The following is a 26,812-nucleotide window of genomic DNA, read 5'->3' on the forward strand; positions in this document are numbered from 1 at the left end:
GGTTTCTTGACCCACACGCCACGCGTTCAGGTCGTGCCTCGTCTCTGGCCTTGGCCGGAGGTCGCGGATGCAATCTACACACCCGAACCCGAACAGATCATGCGCCCTCGAAACGGAATACGGAAGGGAAGATAAGCAAAGTAAAAAAAAAAAGGCGTCTCTTTAATGGGGTGTGTGGCGGAGAGGTGTTGGCTTTAATTTTAGCGTCTATCTAATGAGATAAGCAGTGAGAGGATGTCGAGAGGCCCCTGGGACACAGGCGTGGCAGACTGGTGAGCAAGTGACAGGGGAATGTGGACACTGGCCAGAAAATCCCGAGGTCAGCTGGTTTTGAGCTGACGGAAAGCCTGTGTGTGTTTGACACAATACCTCGGCTGGACAGAAACGCATACTCGATACAGGCGGGGGAGTGCCGGTGACACAATGCAATTGGAGGCTGGATAATGATGGTATATTTCTAGAAATCAACTGGACTTGTTTACTGTACGCAATTTATTTGAAACTAGACTGTGTCCAAATGTGTAGTCTGATTAAAGGCCTACTGAAACCCACTGCTACCCACGCAGTCTGATAGTTTATATATTAATGATGAAATCTTAACATTGCAACACATGCCAATACGGCCGGTTTTGTTTACTAAATTGCAATTTTAAAATTTCCCGCGGAGTTTCTTGTTGAAAACGTCGAGGAATGATGACGCGTATGATGACCTGTGTTTGTGACGTTATTGGTTGGAGGGGACATATTAGCTCAGCACCACTTACGGCTAAAAGTGGTCTTTTTCCATCACATAATTACACAGTAATTTGGACATCTGTGTTGCTGAATCTTTTGCAATTTGTTCAATTAATAATGGAGACGATAAAGAACAATGTTGTTGGTGGAAAGCGGTGTATTGCAGTGTGCCGGTGTTTCTTTGTTTGTTGTGAAGCTTTAACACAGAGCGGTCAAGCGGACATGTTTCTCTACGTCAGGGGTGTCAAACTCAAATACAGAGAAGGCCAAAATTTTAAACCGAACAAAGCCGCGGGCCAAGGTCGAACAAATTAACCTTTTAGGTGGTAGCGTGTATTGTAGCGTCCCGGAAGAGTTAGTGCTGCAAGGGATTCTGGGTATTTGTTATGTTGTGTTACGGTGCGGATGTTCTCCCGAAATGTGTTTGTCATTCTTGTTTGGTGTGGGTTCACAGTGTGGTGCATATTTGTAACAGTGTTAAAGTTGTTTATATGGCCACTCTCAGTGTGACCTGTATAGCTGTTGACTAAGTATGCTTTGCATTCACTTATGAGTGTGTACGAGCTGCTTATATCATGAGGCTTGGCCCGCACGCTGTTTGTATAGAACGTTAAAGGCATTGCCTTTAAGGCACGGCCCCTAATATTGTTGTCCGGGTGGAAATTGGCAGATATTCACGAGAATGGTTGCCCAGGGAGATTTTTGGGAGGGGCGCTGAACTTCGGGAGCCAGAGTTTGACACCCATGCTCTACGTCAACCAGCATGTTTTTGGATGGGAAAATTTTGATATTAAGTCGGCTCTTACCGGAGACATCAGTGGATCATGCGTCCTCCTGCAGTAGCTGGCTCCTCGGCTTCTCTCTGAGACACTGGCGTGTTCACCGCGGCCATCTGACTTTGAGGTATGGCTTTACAATCTCACTAAAACACTATTAAAACAATAAGCAAATAAGGGATCTTGCAGAATTATCCTAGTAAATGTGTCTAATTACATCTGAAACGCTCACACTGCCGCCGCCCGGAGCCCATCCATCCATTCATCTTCTACCACTTATTACCTGGGGTTGCGGGGGGCGCTAGTGCCTATCTCAGCTACAATCGGGCGGAAGGCGGGGTACACCCTGGACAAGTCGCCACCTCATCGCAGAGCCAACTCAGATAGACAGACAACATTCACACACTATGGTCAATTTAGTGATTCCAATCAACCTATCCCCAGGTGCATGTCTTTGGAAGTGGGAGGAAGCCGGAGTACCCGGAGGAAACCCACGCATTCATGGGGAAGACATGCAAACTCCACACAGAAAGATCCCGAGCCCAGGATTGAACCATGACTACTCAGGACCTTCGTATTGTGAGGCAGACGCACTAACCCCTCTGCCACCGTGAAGCCCGGACTTTTTAACTTCTTATATGATATTGGAGCCCTGTGTATTGGCTGATAGCCATATATCATCAGCATTACATACTTTTGCTGTTGTGTCGTGTGGAATTTTAGAGAAGGCTTGACCAAGTGAAATAACTCAGAATAGTAGGTGTGAAAAGGACTAACCAGATGACAGATTTATGCTTTATTTTTGGCTGGCGACACAGAGTGCTCACAATAATCTATCAAATAAAACGCATGATGCAGTAAGTTGTATGATCCAGACACGTTTGGAGACTTTGTAGATGTAAGTAACCATGAATTGATTAACGTGGACCCCGACTTAAACAAGTTGAAAAACTTTATTCGGGTGTTACCATTTAGTGGTCAATTGTACGGAATATGTACCGTACTGTGCGATCTACTTATAAAAGTTTCAATCAATCAATCAAAAGTGTATGCAACCATAGTTATTTGACACCTATATTTACATGTGGTCTATAGACTCCAATATTGTTTAATTAAGAACACCTATTTCATCCATCACCTGCGTGCTATTGTGTGATTAGTAAGTAAGTAAGTACATTTTATTTATAAAGCGCTTTTCACAGATAAAATCACAAAGCGCTGAACAAAACATAGGTGAAGTAAAACAACAAGTCAAAACAACAGGGGCAACATCATAAAAAGGATAAAAAGTGGATTAAAAATGATAGTTAGACTTACGCTTCCTTTTATTGTCATTCAAATTTGAACTTTGTAGTACAGATAAGAACGAAATTTTGTTGCATTAGCTCATGGTAGTACAGGATAAAAGAGCAGAAAAAAAAAAAGAGTTAAAAGGTGCAATAACTTAAAAGACAAGTTTTCAAATGTTTCTTAAAAGTGTCAACACAGTCAAGATAATGAAGGGACAGGTGCAAGTTGTTTCAGATTCTGGGAGTTATAGCCTGGAATGCCAGGTCTCCACAGGTTTTAAAATGACTTTTGGGGATCTTTTGGAGACCCTGGCCTGAAGACCGAAGGCTGCGCCCTGAAGAGTAGGGGCATAACAAGTCAGTGATGCACTGAGAGGCCCCACCAGGCAACGCACGGAAAGTCAGAATTTAAATCTTAAACTAAATACGGAATTTGATTGGAAGCCAAAGAAGATGGGATTAAATGGGGATGAAAAGTCTGGCGGCTGCATTTTGTACCGTCTGAAGTCTCTTTAGCGTTGACTTGTTGAAAACAGTGAAGAGAATTGCAATAGTCATTAAGAGATGCAATGAACGAGTGAATGATAATTTTGAGATCCAATTTGACAGCCAATTTCTGACTTGAGAATTTTTTCTGAGATGATAAAAACAGTTTTTGCTCATTTGACGACAGTGATCCTGCAAAGACCTTGACTGATCAAACACAACCCCAAGGTTTCTAAGGCTGCTTTTAACAGATGCACCCAGAGCACCAAGTGAGTTCTTGATCAGGGGGATCTTTTTTTGGGAGCATTTATCAGTTTCCGTTTAGCTGCTGTTTAACTGCTAGCTCCTACTAGCCTAATCCCCCCCTTTGTTTACAATTCTAAATGACTTCACTAAAATACAAATAACGATCAAATTTGCGTGCTTTTTGGAGGTCTTCGAGATGTTAACTGGCTGTCCAAAACACACTGCAGGGCTGCTTGTATCGGAATTTACACTTTCCATTATATAGAAGATTCTAGATGCATGCTGATATCATCCAATACTTGTGTTTTTGCGGATATCAATATTGGCTTGGGACACACCTAATCAACACCTTATATAGGAGTAGTAGGATTTAGAGTAAGCTTACATAACATTGAGGACCTACAAGATTGACACTACAGTTCATACAAGGCCAGTGGTTAAAATATATTTCTTTAAAGATGCACACTAACAGCTTATCTTCTGGAGTGTGTAAAAAATATCCCATCTCAGTATATGTACAAGTGTAAAATAAATAAGCAAGTAAACATATGGACTATATCAGCCATTTGTTAGGGCATATTTAAGAAGGGTTGATAAAAACAGGAGTTTTTCCATTTAAAAAAACAAACAAAAAAAAACATTCATGCGTCAAACAAATATTTTTTAATGAAAAGTTTTTAGTATACTTGGGGCTTGATCTACTAAGATCCAATTACCACACGCTAAATAGCATGTGCAAAGTATACAATCGTGTGGACTTTTAATGGGCGTGTTGCATCTGATCTAAGACTGCGTCTACACTTTTCCTGAGGGAACTTTCCTGAAGGAATCAATAAATTACTATCGATCTGCACTTGATACGTGCAAAAGTGGTGCAGACAGAATTATTTACTAGAGGTTTTTGCATGTACTACGTGGATTTCACAATGGAAACACTCATTTATTGCACTTTCATTGTCATGATCCACGTCTTGGATCATGGCATATTCTGGTTTTGGTTCTGTTTATCACATTCTGTCTAGTATTTGTCTTCCTCAGTTCTTTGTGGCACTTCCTGGTTTATTTTGGTTGTCCTAGCAACGCACTTGTGTCACCTGCCTTTCCTTGTGATCACGCACACCTGTCTCCTGATTTATCTCCCTATATATGCCCGCCTTTGTTTGACATTGAGTCTTGGAATACACGCAACAGCTGACGCCGCTCTTCCAACATTGTGGTAAATCTATTTTTGTATACTTGTTAGCTTCTACTCTATTTTGTTTGTTTATGTCCCTAGCTTCCACGCTGGCGCCCTTTGTTCTTTCTAGCTCCCAAGCTAGTTTTGTTGGTTTTTGGTTAGTGCTTTTGTTCAAGTGTTTTTGTTCTTAGTTTGTTTTATTATGTAAATAAATTCTTATCCCTACCCTCACACTGTGTTCCATCCTCCGCTGCACCCACGAGAGAACAACTCGTCACCACAATGCCACCGAGACGTCACATTCATGTTATTATGCTCCTATCAGAGGTGTTTTGCTACATTTTGAAACACTTTTTAAGGCCATTATAGAGGCAGCCCTGCAGTGACTCTACAACAGAACCCATGTTTTTAGCCTGTTGAAGCCTCGGCGATCTAGGAGGCACGAACTGCGAGGTGTGTTTGAAATTTTCTAGACGCAAGAAAATGCATATTGCAGGATGTTTTGGAACAGTAATTTTGCCTAACATGCACAATCATGAGACAAGACGACTTTTTTTTTGCTTTCTGACATGTAAAAATCGACTCATTTTAGGTGGGAGCAATTAATTCCAACTCTAAATCGCTTTAAAAATGCATTCAAAATCGTTAATACTTATTATTTCTGTAACCAGCATAATAACCGAGCTGTAGCGACATTATTATTGTAAGAGCGAAAACTGAGGGGCTCTTTTTCTGTAGCGTAGTAACACATCGGTGTTACAGTACTAGCCGTAAAAGCTAACTACGGCAAGAAAAAAGCTAGCTTCAATGTCAACATATAATACGTTTGAGTTTCTATTGTACAACACTGCAATAAGACAATAACCTGTACTGACTAAAAAACATGAATAATGAAAATGGAAATGATTTATTGTCAATTCTTAACATGCACAAGACACATAAGAACTGAAAAGTACATTTTCGGCACAGTCCCAATAAGTGCACGATCATATTACAGCGTCTGTAAAGTATTAGTTTGTTGTTGTTTGTACACAGTGAGCCAGAGAGTGGATGTACTGTATCGATCATGATACACGCATGACGATGGACAGTTGTTTGTTTGGTCCAGCTGGGCGGGGACATTTACTGGTGATTTTGGGAAAGCACGCCATTATGCCGAAATAGCTTGTCTCAGAGTTACACATTTATAGCGTCGTCGCTTTCACCCTACTTTCCCGGCTTACGTCTGCTCAGTCGCCTCACTCTTCTTTCGTGCTAGCTTCTATAAGCACTAGTTCATCCTTCGTATATTCAGCTTTAAAAGCTTAAGGTTGTGAATCCTCTTTTCCCAAAAAAAGTCGTCTTTGTTGTCTGTTATCAAGTTTAGAACAAACACTTCAAAAGTAGGAACACACATGTTGCTAGAAGTCAAACGTGCGCTGCTTTGGTGACAGAAATCAATGCGCGAAAGAAATCAGTCCCAGAAACTATTAAAATCATCAAAAATACAGTAAATATTGTACATATTACATATTGTTATGAACATGTCTGCTACTACATTATATATAGATTTCCATTGTGTATATAAGACGTTGATGGAGGGTTTTGAAGTTGTTTTAGAGGACTTTGAAGGCTACAACGGTGACTCCCATTAGCCGCATCTTCCAAGTGTTTATCATCTTTAAAGGCCTATTGAAATGAGATTTTCTTATTTAAACGGGGATAGCAGCTCCATTCTACGTGTCATACTTGATCATTTCGCGATATGGCCATATTTTTGCTGAAAGGATTTAGTAGAGAACATCGACGATAAAGTTTGCAACTTTTGGTGCTAATAAAAAAGCCTTGCCTGTACCGGAAGTCGCAGACGAAAACGTCACAAGGGTGAGGGCTCCTCACGTCCTCACATTGTTTTTAATGGGAGCTTCCAGCAACAAGAGCTATTCGGACCGAGAAAACGACAATTTCCCCATTAATTTGAGCGAGGATGAAAGATTTGTGGATGATAATATTGATAACGAAGGACTACAAAAAAAAAAAATTAAGTAAAAAAAAGAAAAACGCGATTGCATTGAGACAGATTCAGATGTTTTGAGACACATTTACTTGGATAATTCTGGGAAATCCCTTATCTTTCTATTGTGTTGCTAGTGTTTTAGTGAGATGAAGTAGTGCCTGATAGTCGGAAGGGTGTGTCAACTGGTGTCTTGACGCCAGTCTCTGAGGGAAGTCAACAGCAGCTGCATGGATGGCGCAAGCTAAGCTGATATCCAGTAAGAGGCGACTTTTTACCACAATTTTCTCACCAAAACTTGCCGGTTGACAAGTGGTCGGGAACCATGTTCGCTTGACCGCTATGATCCATAGTAAAGCTTCACCTCCGGGAATTTTAAACAAGGAATCACCGTGTGTTTGTGTGGCTAAAGGCTAAAGCTTCCAAACTCCATCTTTCTACTTTGACTTCTCCATTAGAGATGCGCGGTTTACGGTCACAACTGCGGAGTCCGCGGGTCGGGTGGGTGACATGACGAAAAAATTGATTTTAAATAGATTCGGGCGGGTGGCGGTTGAACCAATTCGGAAATATATATTGTAATAATCCCAGGAATGTAGGCTCATAAAACTTCTTCGTTTGTCTTGTCTTTATTGCACAAGATGTAATACAACCACACAACAGCTCTCATGTCTCTAACGCTTTTCCCGGGACAACTCAAACTCTCACTTCCTGTCGATAACGTCACTTCCCTATCTCTCCCGGAAGTCCCGCCCCCCAGCCAAAGTCATTGGCTAACACCCCGTAGCCAGCCGCTACATTATACATAGTTAAATGTTATGTTGAAGAGGTTCTTTTAGCCTACTGACGTGTATTTATAAATGGTTGATTTATATAGGCTAGTAGGTAAAGTGTTGTACCTGACAACTCTTGATGGTACAATCCATATATCACGTCACAGACAACGTCACGCTAACATCACGTGACACCTCTGATGAAGGCTGCAGAAGCAAGGTAGCCCAAACTTGTCAGGTACAACACTTTACCTTACTAGCCTATAGAAATCAACCATTTATAAATAGTTAAATGTTGTTACCCACATACGAAAAACGAGCAGCACTCTTTGAAACAGTATGTGGGCATACTTTTATTTTGAAGTGTCTCGTTTGGTCTGTCGACCGATGTAAGGAAGCTAGTTCCAGGTATGGCCAACGAGGTATTTTACATTTGTTGGTATTTTACTTGGTAAAATGTTTGATCCACATGCTGTGCATGTTATTATTTTTACATTTGTAACGTGGTTTATTTATTACAGTTTTCACGGTGAATTTGAAGGGAAAGTAAGCCTTCAAATAAATCAAAAAAGTTCAAAAAAGCCATTGTGTCTGTGCTATTTGGAGGGAGTTACACGTTCTAACCTCACTAATGCCTTGCATCGTCTATATTAGATATATAACAACCGACGGGTGGCGAGCGGGTGTGGCTTTGATGAAATGTTGGTTCGGGTGGATGACGACTTTAGTGGTGCGGTTGCGGATGATATAATTGCCTATCCGCGCATCTCTATTCTCCATTATTAATTAAACAAATTGCAAAAGATTCAGCAACACATATGTCCAGAATACTGTTTAATTGCGCGATGAAAAGAGACGACTTTTAGCCGCAAATAGTGCTGCACTAATATTTCCTGACAGTCTGTGACGTCACGCGCACGCGTCATCATACGAGTCATCATTCCGTGACGTTTTTAACAAGAAACTCCGCGGGGAATTTAAAATTGCAATTTAGTAAACTAAACCGGCCGTATTGGCACATGTTGCAATGTTAATATTTCATCATTGATATATAAACTATCCGACTGCGTGGTCGGTAGTAGTGGGTTTCAGTAAGCCTTTAAAATCTTTAAAAAAAAGACCTGTGTTTTTGTCCGTCATAATGATTGTGAATAATTCCCCAAAAATTCCAGTTCCCCTTTAAGTTATCCAACAGCTATGAAATAAAAACAATGATATTGCTAAATAGACAATAAGTATACTATTTTTACTTTTCACAGTCCTTATATGCTGAAAGCACGTTTACACAAGTTTCAATCCACACAAAACTATAGTAGATCAGGCCCTTGCTGTATTGCACTACAGTCTATGCATGTTTAATCAAATTCAGTAACATTCATGTGTCATATATTCACATGCTGTTGATGCATAAATGTGTTTCTTTTTTACATGTCCCCTATAATATCCTTCCCTTTTCACGTAGAATGAATAACAGGCTGTGGCTGGAGGAGGGATATTTCACACTTATTGGTGTGTTTCCTAGGAAGCATGCTGCCTCATTAAACATCAGCGTCACAATAAAGCAAAGCACCACTCTAACTAAATCCCCCACACGCCCTAACTCCCACCCAGTCTCGCTGAGGTGTCAGCTTTCACACTGTTATTGGCAGACAGGTAAGAGATGATTTCAGATAAAAGCACAAGCGCAAAGGAACGAGTACCACCATTTAAAGGCCTACTGAAATGAGATTTTCTTATTTAAACGGGGATAGCAGGTCCATTCTATGTGTCATACTTGATCATTTGGCGATATTGCCATATTTTTGCTGAAAGGATTTAGAAGAGAACATCCACGATAAAGTTCGCAACTTTTCGTCCTGACAAAAAAGCCCTACCTTTACCGAAAGTCGCAGACGATAAAGTCAGAAGTGTGGGGGCTCCTCACATATTCATATTGATTTTAATGGGAGCCTCCAACAAACAGTGCTATTCGGACCGAGAAAACGTCAATTTCCCCATTAATTTGAGCGAGGATGAAAGATTCGTGTTTGAGGATATTAATAGCGACGGACTAGAGAAAAAAAAAAAAAAAAGTTAGAAAAAATAAAAACGCGATTGCATTGGGACGGATTCAGATGTTTTTAGACACATTTACTAGGATAATTCTGGGAAATCCCTTATCTTTCTATTGTGTTGCTAGTGTTTTAGTGAGTTTAACAGTACTTGATAGTCGGAGGTGTGTCTCCACGGGTGTCTTGACGCCAGTGTCTCCAAAATACTGTGTAATTATGCGGTTGAAGCAGACGACTTTTAGCTGTGTGTGTGTGCAGCGCTCATATTTCCTAAAAACCTGTGACGTCTTGCGTGCACGTCATCATTACACGACATTTTCAAGACGAAATTCCCGGGAAATTTAAAATTGCAATCTAGCAAACTAAAAAGGCCGTATTGGCATGTGTTGCTATTTTAATATTTCATCATTGATATATAAACTATCAGACTGCGTGGTGGGTAGTAGTGGGTTTCAGTAGGCCTTTAAAGACAGTCCGGGAAAACCTGCAACTGTAGCGGAGGTTATCATTCTTAAAACAATGTTCTTACCTCGCTCAGCCCACCCTCATTGACCCTTACGGTCCAGAGCATCTGCTGACCACATTTACAACATACACACACACTATGTAATACCCCGGTTTTGCTTACAAGCTCACCATATGTTGTCAAGAGGTGGAGGGGGAGACTAGGCTGAAAGAAAAGCCACTTGTACGCTGTGCGTCTTAGGGAGGCCTGCGTCTGTCACTCACCATCCATAAGACTCCGAGGGAGGGGGACAGGTGCTTTGCTTGGCCCTACGTGTCTCTAGGGTGGCGGTCATGGGTGATTAAGGGGTGTAAAGCTGTAATATGAGCCAGCACCTGTCGGCCCCATACCCCAAAACACCACAGAGTTCCACATTTTAATTCCTTGACGGCTTCTTGTACAACCAAGGATCGCCATGGTAACAGAAGCATGGGCATATTATTTTCCTAAGGTTTCTCTGAACAAGATGGGACATATTCCCAGTGGATCATTCAAACCCAGAATGGGTTGCCTAAAACAGCACATGAGTGGCGAATCACTATCAGTTCAAATGTGTTATTTTTGGAGGGGGAGGTGGAGTTCAGCAACCTCCAAAGCTACCACATGCTATTTTGTCATTGTCCCGGCGGAGGGGAGACTGCCAGAAGATGAATAAGACACCGACCATCACTGCTCTGCCATATCTGGAAGAGCATCACTTTCATGAGTGAGGAATCGGTTTTTTTGGTTTCATTACTGTGGTTAAGCCATGATCTGTATGAAATATGCATTCTCGTTACTATTATTGTCTGACAAATAGTTAAATCCCCTACAAAAGTCACAAATTGAGTTTGTTGATGAGCAAAATAGACACTGATTGATTAACCAAATTATATATATTTTAGTTTAGCAATATTCCGATGATACAGTTAAGTACAGTTCTTACTGCTAAGATATGTTTTATGATGTTGTAGGGGATTGTGTGAAATGAAAATCAGTTGATATGACTTTTTAGGTATAAGCAATTTAAATGTATTTTACATAAGACATACATACTTTTTTCCAAGGATGGTGCTACTGTAATGGCTGCTGTTGTCCTCTGTGTTTTTTGCCGTTTGGTTGAGACCCTTTCTGAACTGCGCAACAAGTGGTGGCGCTTTTGGGACTTTGGTAGATTAATTATGTATATATTATCACACAACTCATATGCTTAAGGGCCGTTGCTATAGTTATCAATTATGCCGAAATTGTATTTTCCTTGTCTGTGCAAAACTGGCAAACCAAAAGATTGCAAGCCAGTCTCTTATCAGCGTTTGGTTCCAGAATCGGCCAGCTGACTGCCAAGGTCGAACATCGGGTACCGTGACGCAGACAGAGCAGAGACAAGGCGATATTACGACTGTCAGCACATTTGCATTTTTGTGTAATTATATATTGTGCCTAACTGGAGCTGTCAGTGATGTAACCAGGGACATCACAAATAAATACAGGCAGCAAGTGGGCAAGACTTTAAAGCGTTTTTTGGATTGTATCTAGAGTACTGCCCAAAATCTTTCCTCAATTTAGCAAAATTTAACTCCGTCTCTGCATGATTCCTTGCTTCTCGTCTGTTTAATAGATGTCATCAGTGTTTGAACCTGACATCTTGACATTTTGTAAAGTTTTAAATTTGCTTCGAGGAGCCTTTTTGCCATGGTTGGGTTTGCACCGGATAGCCGCTGGCTCCCTCTCACACGGCAGTCTATGTGAAGAGACCAGAGGAAATGCGGACAAAGAGGCAGGCCTGTGGAGCTAGCGTTGGAATAGACAAGCTTTACAGAGGCCTGGCTGAATGCACATGTATCGGACACTGGACGGATTTTCGCTCATCCGTGCGGGCTGGACATTGGCCGGGAGCTAGTGGGCAGCCGAGGACGGAGTGGGCTCTCTTGGTTGCTTTGTTCCGATCTCTGGCCGTGGTGCCCAGCAGACGATGGTGAGGAGCACTGCAGTGGTGTTTTTGATTTATTGTCTTTGTATATTCATGGTGCAACCATATGTGTGCAATATGTATTACTCATTGCTATTTTTTCATTGTGTTTTAATTTCCTCACTGTACGTGGAAATGGTGCCACTGAAGTGGCAGCTGGTTATATCAGCCCGGTGCTCTTTTGATGTCCTTTAATGTTTCTCTCTCGTTTCCATATGTTTTTACCTTTATGTATTTGCACTATAACCAAATAATTGCCCCATTGTGGGCTAAATAAAGTATATCCTATAAGAATCAGGATATTACACGTTTCATGAATAGCATTACACCTCAACTTGAGAGTGCCTCGACTTAAAGGCCTACTGAAACCCATTTCTACCGACCACGAAGTCTGATAGTTTATATATCAATGATGAAATCTTAAAATTGCAACACATGCCAATACGGCCGGTTTAGTTTACTAAACTGCAATTTTAAATTTCCCGCGAAGTGTCCTGGTGAAAACGTCACGGAATGATGACGCTTATGTTGACGCGTGCTTGTGACGTTATTGGTTGTAGCGGACATTTTAGCCCAGCACCACTCACGGCTAAAAGTCGTCCGTTTTAATCGCATAATTACACAGTATTTTGGACATCTGTGTTGCTGAATCTTTTGCAATTTGTTCAATTAATAATGGATACTACAAAGAAGAATGCATTCGGTGGAAAGTGGTGTATTTCGGCCGGCTGTAGCAACACAAACACAGCCGGTGTTTCTTTGTTTGTTGTGAAGCTTTAATATGGAACAGAGCGGTCAACCACATGTCATGTCAACCGGCAGGTTTCGGTGAGAAAATTGTGGTAATAAGTTGGCTCTTACCGTAAATATGAATGGAGCTGTGTCGTTCCTCCTACAGCAGCTGTTAAAGAGGCAGCCGCGACTTTGTCTCCTCCATGGCTTCACTCAGACACACTGGCGGTCACCCTACCCCTTCGACTTTCAGGTATGACTTTATAATCTCACTAAAACACTAGTAACACAATAATCAGATAAGGGATTTTCCAGAATTATCCTAGTAAATGTGTCTAATAACATCTAAATCGCTCCTGCCCTCGTCTTTTTTTTTTCTTCCTTCTAGTCCTTCACTCTCACTATCCTCATCCACGAAGCTTTCATCCTCACGCCAATTAATGGGGAAATTGTCGCTTTCTCGGTCAGAATCGCTCGCGCTGCTGGTGTCTATGATTGTAATCAATGTGCGGATGTGAGGAGATCCTCACACCGGTGATGTCACGCGCATATCGGCTTCTACTTCCGGTACAGGCAAGGCTTTTTTTTAGCGACCAAAAGTTGCGAACTTTATCGTCAATGTTCTCTACTAAATCCTTTCAGCAAAAATATGGCAATATCGCGAAATTATCAAGTACGACACATAGAATGGACCGGTAATCCCCGTTAAAATAAGAAAATCTCATTTCAGTAGGCCTTTAAAAGACTTACATTTTTGGAAATAGAGCGGTCACTCAGCTAATTGTTTATGTTTTAAGTAAGGAGCAGAAATGTGAGTGACCAGCATTCCTTCCGTTAGTTGGCGTAGCAAATGTCAGAGTGAACCGCGTAAGATCCGCCCAAAACATCTGTTCTTACTCTTAAGTATTAGCTTATAACTAGAGATGGACATAACTTTGATTTTCCAACCATGGGAAGGAAGAAAGTGAGTGAAGGACAGTGCGGAGAAGAGGTGAACAATATTAATTGAATTAAAGAAATTAATCATCCAAAGGCATGTATTCATATCTAAAAGGCTTGTTACATGATAAAATTTGGGCCTACTACATTGATTTGAGATACAACTTTTTTGACTTGAACGCTACATCAGAAAACCAAATAAGCTTGTAAGTTGAGGTAATACTGTACATTATTTTTAAACTGGTCCTTCAATATCTCAATCTCTGTGCCCGCATGGACTCGGTGTTCATATATGAACAACTGCCACACACACAGTGCTATCAACTCCAAAAATGTGACGATGCTGCTGCCCAAAAAAATACCCAAGCTGTTACAATTTATGCTACAGCTATGGGAGCTAATGTTTGGTTGGCATCCATTGGTGGATCCCTGAGAGGAAACTTGTATTAAAATTAGACAAAATGTTTGATATTTTATGATAGATGTAGGACGAGGGTAAAGATGAAGTTACATTTGTACTATTTGGATGACACTGGCTAATTAGCCGTGCAGCGGACCACGTCTCTGAGACGCCAGACAGGCTGTTTCTACAACACCACTACTTACAGGATGCCAAGCCCACTCGAGAGACACAAGTCAATAAGCTCCTGACAAAAACTTAGCAAGTGAGTCACACATTCACCTCTGCACTACTCTTCCATTACCACAGATATGTGAGCAACCTCCCTGGTCTAGAAAACCCTCCTAATATGCCAATAGACTCGCTCCGGAATTGCACACAGACCCAGAAACTAACATGTACTTTCCAGAGGCCCTTTTTGTTCACGAAATACTGTAGTAGCCTGGTGGCATCGCACAAAGGGTCTAACACAAGAGCACACAACAAGCGCCCACTCCCGTTCGCTTACCCATACTGCCTCTGGATGAATGCTGGGTGAATGGGCTGCACTCCAATGGATATGCCTGCAAGATATGAGGCTGACTGTCAGGACACACGTAAACAAAAACGCACACATTTGCATTTACAGAGGAGGGCTGGAGAACAATGAACAAGCGGGCCTTTGGAGACAGAGGCAGGGCCTGTTAAGGCTTTGCGCAATCAATGTGGAACACAGTACAAAGATGACTGACTTGTTCGAGAACAATAATTTAAAGAGTTTCATCCTTTGGGACATGTAAGCAGATGTGTGGGATTCCCACTACAGCTGGCCCGAAAATAAAATGTTAGATGTTCTCACAAAAAATTAGACTTATGATTTTTTTTAAGGGAACCAATAAAAACTAATGACACACATCATTCAAAACAAGTTTTGCTTTTTTTTTGTTACTGCATCTTACTTTAAGCAAAATTCCATTTTGTATATTGTTATTCTTTTCAGACCAGATATAAATTGTACTTCGTATGCAATAATTTCTAAAGAACTAAATTAAGAGCTTCCTCTCGGAAGCAATACTTCTGTCTTGAAAATAATAATTTTGTAAATACAAATGTAGCATTGCACATTGCATTCAAATACATATCGATTAATAAATAATAAAAATACCAATAATGATTAAATAGTAATAAAAATCAATCAGAACAATGAAGTGCAAACTTAACATGTGTATGATAAACTAATTCTATAAATAGAAATGTAGTATTGTACAATGTATACAAATAAATAAGAAGTAAAACATTGCGACGACTATATAGTTTTGGTGAGTGGCTAAACGCAGGCTTTTCCTTAAAGTATCCTGGGCTCCTTGTTAGTGTATGCTGATGTTAGAGACAATGTACATTTCATTTCACGTGTAATATGTCACTATATTGATGATTTACTCAGTTATAATTCTATGAAAGTGTTGCAGCACACACGTACAAGCTGTCCAGTTTGGATGTACATAACTGCTTTAGTGATCGTTGTGTATTGTTCTCCTTTTTCATCATACTTAAACTTAGACAAACTTTAATGATCCACAAGGGAAATTGTTCCACATGCAACCTTGTGTAAATGATTCCACTCGAGAAAGCTGCTTCTTAGCTGTAGTTTGTTGTTGTCGCGGTTTTGTTAGTTTTATAGAGTTGCATTTCCCCCCCTCTCGTCTTAAAGCTGTTTCAGATGCTTGGTTAAGTTTCCTGGGCTGCTTTCATATTCAAAGAAACTTTGCAGCGTGCAGTCATTTATTTTACGGCTGTTGCTGCAAATCTAAAAGCACGGACGACCCTTTTCTTTTGTTTGTACCAAATGTCTTGCTCTCTTTCGCATAAGCCATGTTTTGCCTGGCTTGTGGATCCATGCTAAGGAAGTAAAGGACTGGCGAGGGCTACAGAAGCTAATGGGAGCGAAAAATATGCTGGAGCAATAGGAGAAAAACAGACTTGTTATTTTTTTAAATCATCTGCAACAAAAAAAACATTGTATTTATCGATAAAAACGATATACCGCTCAGGTCTAACTGCAGCATTTATTTCAAATGCTTGATTACCTTTTTTTAAGCCATATTGATAATAATGCATGTTTTGTAGCGGAGGTATGCTTCCCTTATTTTAGTAACTAAATAGAACTGGTCGATCACTGATTTTTAAAAATGAAACAAAGATCTCACCTGTCTGTATGCTGCGGGGTTTGGCTCCGAGGTAGGCCAGGTTGACATTCGCTTTTCTGCCGTCAATGATAGGATTGGGATCTTTGCAGGCTCTCTCTGCGGCTCCTCGGTCGGTCATCGTTACCTGGTGGGGGAAACGGACATGGACGGAATAATACATTAACTAAGCATTAAGATAAGGCTGCAACCAGCAGGGGCGCTGTCTATTCAATTAAGATTGCAGTCTAACGAGTAACGACGAGGTATCCACTATGAAAGGTTGTGACCTCAGGCGAGCCAGAGTCCTGTACATTGGACATTTGTGTTTCACACCGCAGAAGAAATTGATCAAAAACAAAATGTCCACCACGGAGGAAACAGATTCTCAGGAGTATATGTATGTATCCATGCAAAAATATTGAAAAAAAGATTATTTACCCCCAGATCAAGGACAGTAAATGGTATAGTTTAAAAACAAACCAAAAAAAAACCTCTTCTTTGCGGTCTACATAACATGTAATCGTGGCGCTTTGGTCCGAATTTTGCATAAGTTATGTTTTACAGACCATCCTCCAGCCTAGGGCTGGGCGATATATCGATATTCTCGATATATTGCCGGTTTGTCTCTGTGCGATATAGAAAATGACTATATCGTGATATTCAAGTATACATTCTCACGCAGTTGCTTTTAGCTGCGGGCATTACACTATATGTGTTCCTCACTCTTTCTTGTCTCTCCTTGTCACAGAGACGTAAACCAAGTGCACATTCTTACATACATGACGTGTGCATCGTCACATGCTTCCGCGGATCAGACAGGTAGCGACATGGTAACATTAGCTGTGATGCTAACAGTGAGGTGCGGGTGGTAATAGAGAGAGAAAGTGCGAATCTGGTAACAAACGAAGGAAGAATTCATTCTCAAGAAAAACAGCTGGGGATCCATCGTCCGGCGGTGGTTTGGCTTCAAGCGGGAAGATGTTCAACATTTATGCAGCAAAAGCGTTGCTACAAAAAGTAGCAGAACTGCTAATGTAGCATCATTTGAAAATTCACCCGCTAGAAAATGAGTGCTTGAACGCTGCATGTCAATATCTCCGTTCGGTGCCACACCAACAAAATTGCTTAGAAACTATTTCCAGATCAACACCGTATGAAAAAAAAAGGCAACAACAGAAGGAGCTAATGTCCACAGGAACCTATTATGCAGCTCATTTTTATTTGACAGTTATTGAAATATCTTGTGTGACATTGTACACTTTATTTGTTTATAACTATTGTAGTGGCGTTCTGTACAAAAAGTACACCTTAATTTAGTGTTGTTTTGATACGTCATCTTGGTGACATCATTCACAAAAGTGCACTAATAGCTTGTTTTAAAATGTATCTGACAATCTTGCACTTTCTGTTCTGAAATGACATGAATGTTTGTGCCACTGCTTAATAACGCTTTTATAAATACATTTTTGGTAAACTTACTTAGTTGTGATTTCCCTCTCTGCATGAAAGTTTAAAATGAGCATATATTAATACAATATGAACAAAAATAGTTTAATGTAGACACATAGAATCCTCGTACTGCTGTGATTATATGCATCAAGTGTCCATTCAAGGCTAAAATAAAATATTGAGATATACATCGTGTATCGTGACATGGCCTACTCAAGCTGCTTTTTGATAGTCTCTGTAGAATGTGCCAATATGTGGGCGGTCTTAACTATGTGCCGAAGTCCTCCAGGTCAAGCCACCTTGGACTGTGTTCCCAGCCCTGCAGCCATGTTGTAGTTTTAACCGTTTCCATATGGAGTCTACTGACAGATAGATATAAGTTAGAACTATACGCTACTTCACAACAGAAATGGCTACAGTGAAGGATTTTAGTATGCGTGTGCATGTACGAGCCAGTCCCCCCCCCCCCCCAAAAAAAAAGATGGCGCTGCGGTAGTGGTTGCTGGTCTTGTGCGTTCTCCTTATGTGTTCTTAGGGTTTTCCTTCTTGTTTTCATGTGTTTTGGATCAGGCCCCTTTAGGGACTGCGCAACAAGGGGTGGCACTTTTGTGTGAACTTCTGGATCTGCCTCAGGGGACCCTTTCGGCCATGGTCATGTTTGCACCGGAGACCAGCTGCTAGATCTATGTTACACCGGAGTCCGCGTGAAGATACTGAAGGACAAAAGAGGAAAAGATGGGGCTGCGGAGCTAGCGTTGAGCATCGAGATGGTCTCCCCTGACCAGGCAGAGTCAAAGTTTGGCTTTTCAAGCTTTTCAACTCGAACCGTCTTTTGTCTCTAAATTATTATTATTTTTTAAACATATACCATCGAAACTTGAGCCGCCAAATATGATGTGCAGTACATTTTGCAAATTACCGTAAATGGTTGGAATCTGCACTTTTGAGTGATATACAGGTTATTAGGGTAATTTACACCACAGCCAAGCAGACGAGGCAAGAAGCAAGAGTGGGCGGGGTTTGTTTACAGAGCAGCCAGTCTGAGACGTGAGTGTCACGGAGGGACACGGAAGCAGATTTCTACAACAAAGTTCTGTTCTGCAGATAAGTGATAAGGGTCTGTTGGTTTTTTCTGTCCTTTGCATTTATGGTTCACCGTATTCGTTGCCTGATTTGCTTTATTGTAAAATCTCAATCGCAAGACAGTCGTCTGGAAACCAGAGGTGAGTAGAGTAGCCAGAAATTGTACTCAAGTAAGAGTACAGTTACTTTAGAGATGTATTACTCAAGTAAAAGTAATGAGTAGTCCCCCAAATATTTACCTGAGTAAAAGTCAAAAGTATGTTGTGAAAAAACTACTCAAGTACTGAGTAACTGATGAGTAACATGTTCGTTTAATGATGACGGCAAAGAGTAATGCACAAAAACATAAAAATAGCCATGAACAAATTCAGAGCAAGGAATATCTCTTAAGCAACTAAAACAGTAATATATATTAAATAATATATATTTGGTTTTACACTGTATTGAAAAAAAATTCTAAATGATTTTTACCTTTGCAACCCCATTATACTATTGGCTAAGTTTTATATTCATATATGTAAGTTTCTCAATACCCAACCTGTTTTTTGTGCCTTTAAAAAAAAAATTAGAACTCGACATTAAAACACTCTAACAACCAAAAAGCTGTGAAAACGATGATGCAGTGTTCCAAATTTAAGTTATTTACTGAGATTGAGTGAGCCTATGGATTTGCACTTCGTTTATTTTATATATATATATATATTTTTTTTTTTGCATTTTATTTTAGTTACTTTGAATTTACAACCCCATGGCGCTGTTTTGTACGTTTTTTTTTACTGTTTTGTACTTACTTTGATTATTTGTAAATGTTGAAATTTATAAATAAAGGTTTATAGTAAAAAAAAGAAAAAAAAGTGTGCAGTTAATCATATGACTGCCTGGCTCTGTTTGATTGGTGAAACGGAGTCAAATGTCACCAGTGACTGCATTTGATTGGTGAAACGGAGTCAAACGTCACCAGTGACTGCATTTGATTGGTGAAACGGAGTCAAACGTCACCAGTGACTGCATTTGATTGGTGAAACGCAGGCATGTGATAGATCCTACTTTGAAGGTCTATCTCACAAAACAAAACAAACAAAGCGAGCATTAACAGAACGATATAAATCAGTACCGAGTAGCGAGCTGAATGTAGATAAATGGAGCGGAGTAAAAGTAGCGTTTCTTCTCTATAAATATACTCAAGTAAAAGTAAAAGTATGTTGCATTAAAACTACTCTTAGAAGTACAATTCATCCCAAAAATTACTCAAGTAGAGGTAACGGAGTAAATGTAGCGCGTTACTACCCACCTCTGCTGGGAACTAAAGCGGTGGAGAGACGTTCATATGTTGTTAATATTCACTATTTCATCGTTCATAGTTAATATTACATATCTCACATTATTCATTATAATGTACATACTTTTATTCAGCGAAAAGGCTGTAAAATTCCATTCAGTTTTTTGAGGTTGTCTGTCATATGTGTAGCCTTCAATCAGTCATATTGTGAGTGTTTGTGGTGTGTATTTAGTTTTGGTGCAATCATATGTGCACAATATGCATTTTTTTTTGTTTTTTCATTGTTTTACTTTAGTGGCAGTATGATCAAATGGCGCCGCAGAAGTGGCAGTTGGTTTTATGGGCTTTGTGTTCCTTTAATGTATTTGTTGTTTGTGTTCTCTGATGTTTCCCTCTTGTTTCATAGGTTTTTAGCTTATTGGAGGACTTTTTGTATCTGCACTGCAAACACACAATTTCCTCATTGTGGGATAAAGTCCGTCATTTCCTATCCTAACAAAAGGATAAAAGAAGGAACTTCTTAACAACTTGGACTACAACTAAATAATAATGGCAGACTCGCGCCAAGCTCAAATACACAAACAGGTGCATAAAAAAAGTAATTTAAGTGAAATGCTCGACTACTTAATATGTAAGCATTAAAGCTAAAACAAAAGCTATTTTTTCATGATTTTTACCATGCAAATCATGTTAAAAATACAAAAAGGCCCATGCTTATGCATTTAAAGCGGTCCCTTAGTAGCAACCTGGCAACACTTTATGGAATATGGATCAGAGCAGAGTAACAATTAAAGAGCTTATTCAATTAGGGATGGAATATTAAGAAGATAGTCTTAGTCCGCCCCCTCCTTTCTCAGTCCTGGCTTTACACAAGCCCTTTGGTTTTGATTGCCATGTTCTGCCAACTCAGTGGCTTCCATCACCTCGGTGTGCAAACAGCGACGTGAATGTAGGCCATGGCAAGCATTGTTTAGAAAAAAATTTAAACGCTGTATGTCTCTTTAGGCGACAAAGCCCACTCCAGTGTCTGTGTTGTGAACACACAGGAAGGGACACGGCTTTGTTTACACTGTGTGGAGCCTTTCTGTGGGGGGTTCCACTAATCCACCTCTGAAGTGTGTTTGGATAAAAGGTGAGCTCAGCTTTGGGGCACCTCCCTCCCCTTCTGCCAGCTTTACACCCGGCCGGAACTAGGGATGAACAACCCCTCCAACTTCCACATGAAATGCTTTTATAAAAGGAAATCAGAAATCAAACAAACATGCAATCTAATTCCTAAATATTGAAATTGTTTCTACTTAACGAGCTGTATCGCAAACAAACACTGCCACTCTACCCAAGTGCTCATAATTCAGTGTCTCAAAGGCCAGGGTAGCGCAGTCAACTCGCCCTGGCCAGGTAGTTCATTCATTCATCAGCTTGTGGGTCAAGCAATTCATTGACTTTTCTTTTGACTTGCGGCATAAAAGGGCATGCCATGTTTTTTTATTCTTTTCTCTCCGAAAGGACGCAGGGACGCCCCTGCTTATCCGCAGATCACGAGCTGTGCGTAGGGCCCCAATTTGTGAGAATAGGTCGGCTTCTTCCTCCCACCTCCAAAAGACATGCACCTGGGGATAGGTTGATTGGCAATACTAAATTGGCCCTAGTGTGTGAATGTTGTCTGTCTATCTGTGTTGGCCCTGTGATGAGGTGGCGACTTGTCCAGGGTGTACCCTGCCTTCGCCCATGTGCAGCTGAGATAGGCTCCAGCAACCCTGAAGAGGACGAGCGATATAAAAATGGATGGATGGGATGTGTCCATTAATGAATGACAGGGATTCATATGAAATTTTATCACATTCTTACTCCTAGCCACTTCCTGCTTTGTCACTGATAAGAATATCCCGAAAAATTACATCTAATATCCTTATTGTTTACCGTGTGGCACATAGTGTTAGTTCTAGTCTAGTTAAGTCTGGTCGAATAAGGTGTGAGTAATATATGAAAATGTCTTTTTAGTTCAATTTGTTATCTCGCCATAAAATGTTTTTATACATTTTTCTTTAATTATTTTACTGTTAAATTGTTTTATTACAAACACACATGAAATAAAAGTATTTTTACATGAAAAAAATATTTTGTTGCCCATTTCTATTTGAAATGTCCCCTTTAACAGTTTCACTATGCAGGGGTGCCCCTCTATAGATCCACACCATAAACAGTTTCACTATGCTGGGGTGCCACTTAATATATTTACATCAAGTGCTGTGCGTAGCACTTTGCGATCCATGGTAACATGCTAACTTTCCAATGTATTTTAGGCAGTATATCCCGCCCTCTTACGGCTTCGAGAACGTAATGACGTAACTACGTACGTATGTAACGCATGCAAGCGCATTAGCTTTGAGTGTTGTTTGGATAGTTAGCATGAGCTGTCACCAAATGTATATTCTATCATAACAACAACATGACTGCGAATTGTTCTGCTTCGCTTGTATTTCTGCACGCGTTCCTAGCGGGTACATGTTGATGAGACCGGGTGAAGGACCACCGTAAACACCAATTAGTTTTTTTAAGTCCAAAAACATAGTACTTGTGAAAAATATAGCCGGTTTAAAACAAATATTTCCCGTTAGACTACTAATGGTAACGGAAGCTAGACAGAAGTGATCTTGTTTTTATTGTTCTGAAAAATGTAACTGTGAGGAAGTTGTAAACAGCCCTATTAGATGTGTAATTTTGCAATACAAATTTTCTTTTTTTTTTATATATATCAATTAAACAATTTACCTTTGATAAGTTTTTATTACTAAACATGCCTTCAATTCAATTCAAGTTTTAATATTTGGGATGTAACGGTATAATAAATATGGGTTTTTTTTGGGTTTAAAAGTCTTCACAATAATACTGAGGCATGTGACCGTATCAAACAAAAACTTGGCGAGTGTAGTTTTTTTCTGACGTATTAGCATTGAAGCAGGAAATGAAGTGTGCTCATACTTTTTGGAAAATATATCGAAAGAATATCATACCGTTATATTGTACTGTGAGATTTGATACCGTTACTTCCCTATTGATTACAAATAAAATCGTATTATATTTATCATAAAAAGTATAAACATTGACTAACATGAAAGAAAACAAAGTGTGTTCATACCTTTTGGAAATATACCGAAATAATATCATAGCGTGGCCTTAATACGCTGATAATATCGCACCGTGAGATTTGATACCGTTACATCCCTAGTGATTACAAATAAAATCTATTATTATTACAATTATAAACACGGACTTACATGAAAGACCATTCAAAGTTTATTTAAAGTAGAACATTGAGGTTTTCATAATAACAATAAAAAACTGTACATTTTCTATAGCAGCAGATGGCCTTGAACATGGTGCGTAGAAAGGTGGTGCTATCTCAATTCCCCGCTTTTGCTGAGTCTTGCTTGCAGCTCTGGCTACCACGCAACAAAAAATGTGCCATTTTGGCATGCCGTTCACCCCATTGTGTACATTAACGACAGCACCCGCATCCCAACAAGCCTGTTTAACCGGAAACACCGGTCTCGAGATTCAACCGTTAGCAGCAAGACTTGCAGGACAGTTTTTGTCTTGTTGAGCTTATGTGTAAACACCAAGCAATTGTCCTACATTGTGCCTATAAACACAGGCGCGTTAGAACCGTTTTCCATTCCTTCTTTGGCCTGACAGAAACATCAGTGCTTTCCAAAGTTCTGGTAAATATTTGCATTGCGTTCGTGGCTTCTGTGCTTTGTGTCAAAAGGGAGACTGGCTGGGATAAGTTACTTATTAGTGAGGAGAATGCCAGAGGCTCACTGGACTTTTTAAATATGCGGCTGACATTGTAGGCCATAAATTATAGACGGGGTGATAAGCTTGTTTTGAAGTTTATCACACATTCCCAGGATGAGACCATGTCTTCAAAAGTGGTCAAGCAGAGTGCTGCTACAAAATAACCATATAAAGCACTGTTTTTCAACCACTGTGCCCTGGCACACTAATGTACTGTGAGATATTGTTTGGTGTGCCGTGGGAGTTTATGTAATGTCCCCTTATTGGGTTAAAAATATTTTCTGCAAACCAGTGATTATAATCCGCAAACGTGCCGTTGTTGAGTGCCGGTGCTGTCTAGAGTTTGGCAGAGCAACCGTGTAATACTGTTCCATACCAGTAGGTGGCAGCAGGTAGCTAATTAATTGCTTTGTAGATGGTTTGCAGGTAAAAAATACATCTAGTGTTTAAACCAAAAATAAACAAAAGGCGAGTGCCGCTAAGAAAAGGCCTTGAAGCTTAAGGATGGCTGTACAAAACTATCCATCCATCCATCCATTTCCTACCGCTTATTCCCTTTGGGGTCGCGAGGGGCGCTGGTGCCTATCTCAGCTACAATCGGGCGGAAGGCGGGATACACCCTGGACAGGTCGCCACCTCATCGCAGGGCCAACACAGATAGACAACATTCACACTCACATTCACACACTAGGGCCAATTTCCATCCATCCATCCATTTCCTACCGCTTATTCCCTTTGGGGTCAAGGGGGGTGCTGGCGCCTATCTCAGCTACAATCAAGCGGAAGGCAGCGTACACCCTGGACAAGTCGCCACTTCATCGCAGGGCCAACACAGATAGACAGACAACATTCACACTCACACACTAGGTCCAATTTAGTGTTGCCAATCAACCTATCCCCAGGTGCATGTCTTTGGAGGTGGGAGGAAGCCGGAGTACCCGGAGCGAACCCACGCAATCATGGGCAGAACATGCAGACTCCACACAGAAAGATCCCGAGCCCGGGATTGAACCCAGGACTACACAGGACCTTCGTATTGTGAGGCAGACGCACTAACCCCTCCCCCACCGTGCTGCCCTATGCAAAACTAAAGTAAACAAAAACAGAATGCTGGACGACAGCAAAGACTTACAGCGTGTGGAGCGGACAGCGTCCACAAAGTACTACCGTAAATGACATAGCAATCAACATCAAAATAAGAGCGCAAGACAAGATCTAAAACACTACACACAGGAAAACAGCAAACAAACTCAAAATAAGTCACGGCGTGATGTGACAGTTGGTGACAGTAAACCTACTTTGAGACAAGAGCTACATTAGTGACGCAGGGTTGGTTATGGTTTGAATTCATTCGGAGACAGCGTAGCGCAGTGGAAGAGTGGCCGTGCGCAACCCGAGGGACCCGGGTTCAAGTCCAACCTCGTCACGTGCGTTGTGTCCTGAGCAAGACACTTCACCCTTGCTCCTGATGAGTGCTGGTTAGCGCCTTGCATGGCAGCTCCCTCCATCAGTGTGTGAGTGTGTGTGAATGGGTAAATGTGGAAGTAGTGTCAAAGCGCTTTGAGTACCTTCAAGGTAGAAAAGCGCTATACAAGTACAACCCATTTATCATTTATATCAAACAAATGCGAGTGCTGAGTTGCATTTTCTTATCTATTCTGCTTGTGGTGTGCCTCAGAAAAGGTTGAAAAACACTGATATAAAGAAACAAAGTGCAGACAGTCTTAAGCCATAAGCCAGGTTGTTCAGGGGGAGACTGGGAGGGGGTGTAGACATATGTGGAAAAATATAATCTTCTTAGTCACCCATCAACTTGTTTGATCCCTTATCCTTATTATGCCGGAGAAACAAAGTTATTCGGGGAAAAAAGTTGACATGAAACCAGTTGGCAGACGTCCAGTCCTTACGGGGACAGAATGAAAGAGTAACAGAACGTTGGAACTCCGCCGGGCGTTCCGTAACGATGCGTGCCTTTTGGCGGGTGGGTGTTCTACTTACAAAGCCGTATCCTCGGGATTTACCGGTCTGCCTGTCCGTTATCACCACCGCCTCGTCAATGTCCCCGAACGCCTCGAAGTACTTTCTCAGCGAGGCGTCGTTGGTGTGGTACGGCAGCCCGCCGACGAAGATCTTGGTGAAAGTGGTGTCTTTCTGTAGCGACGTGGGATGCATGGCAGCTTCCAGGGCTCCGTTCATGAACTGATGTAAAAGCATTGACGAGCCGCCTCAAACGCCACACACACCAAGTCAAAAAAAAAAAAAAGCACTCAGCTTCTTTTTTTTTGTTTTTTTTTTTTAGTGGCGGCTCCGCATTAGCGGGTCGAATAAAACACGACAACAAGAGTCAATGTGTCGTGGTAAAAAGTTAAAGAAACCGGTAGCATCGGCTAGCTAGTTCACAACCGGAGTTGGGTCCGCCGGTGTCGCACACCACTGCTTGCTTCACAGTCACAATGAGGCGTGCTGCCGACTGTTTATATACGACGGGAGACGTGGCCACGCCCCTTCACAACGCGCGGCCAATGAGATTAGACCCTGGCTGCCAACTTCTTTGTGTTTACCCTCGATCGTCCCGCCCACCCAGACACGCTTCCTGCACCTGCTTTAGGTTCCCCGACCTGTCTTTACTGCCTTCAAAAAAGACTTTGTTTATTGAAAAAAATATATATATATTCTTATTTATATATATATAGTGGGGCAAAAACATATTTAGTCAGCCACCGATTGTGCAAGTTCGCCCACTTAAAATGATGACGGAGGTCTGTAATTTTCATCATAGGTACACTTCAACTGTGAGACAGATTTGAAAAAAAAAATCCAGGAATTCACATTGTAGGAATTTTAAATAATTTATTTGTAAATTATGGTGGAAATTAAGTATTTGGTCGACTATTCAAAGCTCTCACTGATGGAAGGAGGTTTTGGCTCAAAATCTCACGATACATGGCCCCATTCATTCTTTCCTTAACACGGATCAATCGTCCTGTC

General features: G+C 40.9%; 1 protein-coding gene and 1 long non-coding RNA gene across 4 annotated transcripts in view; one reads left to right on the plus strand and one right to left on the minus strand.

Moving 5' to 3' along the window:
* Nucleotides 1–2,378, plus strand: part of LOC133535255 (uncharacterized) — a 5,978-nt gene extending 3,600 nt beyond the window's left edge. Inside the window, exon 2 of the long non-coding RNA XR_009802188.1 lies at nucleotides 1,956–2,378. This is a non-coding gene — a long non-coding RNA (uncharacterized LOC133535255). The remainder of the gene's footprint in view (nucleotides 1–1,955) is intronic.
* LOC133535254 (RNA-binding protein 38-like) overlaps nucleotides 1–26,277 on the minus strand; it is a 54,195-nt gene extending 27,918 nt beyond the window's left edge. For all 3 annotated transcript variants that reach the window (XR_009802187.1, XM_061874913.1, XM_061874912.1), the window contains exons 1-3: nucleotides 25,823–26,277; nucleotides 16,237–16,360; nucleotides 14,559–14,613 (exon numbers count right to left, since the gene is read on the minus strand). Coding sequence is in view for 2 of the 3 variants with exons in the window: in XM_061874913.1 (XP_061730897.1) it covers nucleotides 14,559–14,613; nucleotides 16,237–16,360; nucleotides 25,823–26,038 (395 nt within the window). In the remaining variant the exon portion in view is untranslated. The remainder of the gene's footprint in view (nucleotides 1–14,558; nucleotides 14,614–16,236; nucleotides 16,361–25,822) is intronic.
* Between the last annotated feature and the right edge of the window lie 535 nt (nucleotides 26,278–26,812).

The sequence above is a fragment of the Nerophis ophidion genome, linkage group LG16 (genome assembly GCF_033978795.1).
Source record: "Nerophis ophidion isolate RoL-2023_Sa linkage group LG16, RoL_Noph_v1.0, whole genome shotgun sequence".
Classification (NCBI taxonomy): Eukaryota; Metazoa; Chordata; class Actinopteri; order Syngnathiformes; family Syngnathidae; genus Nerophis; species Nerophis ophidion.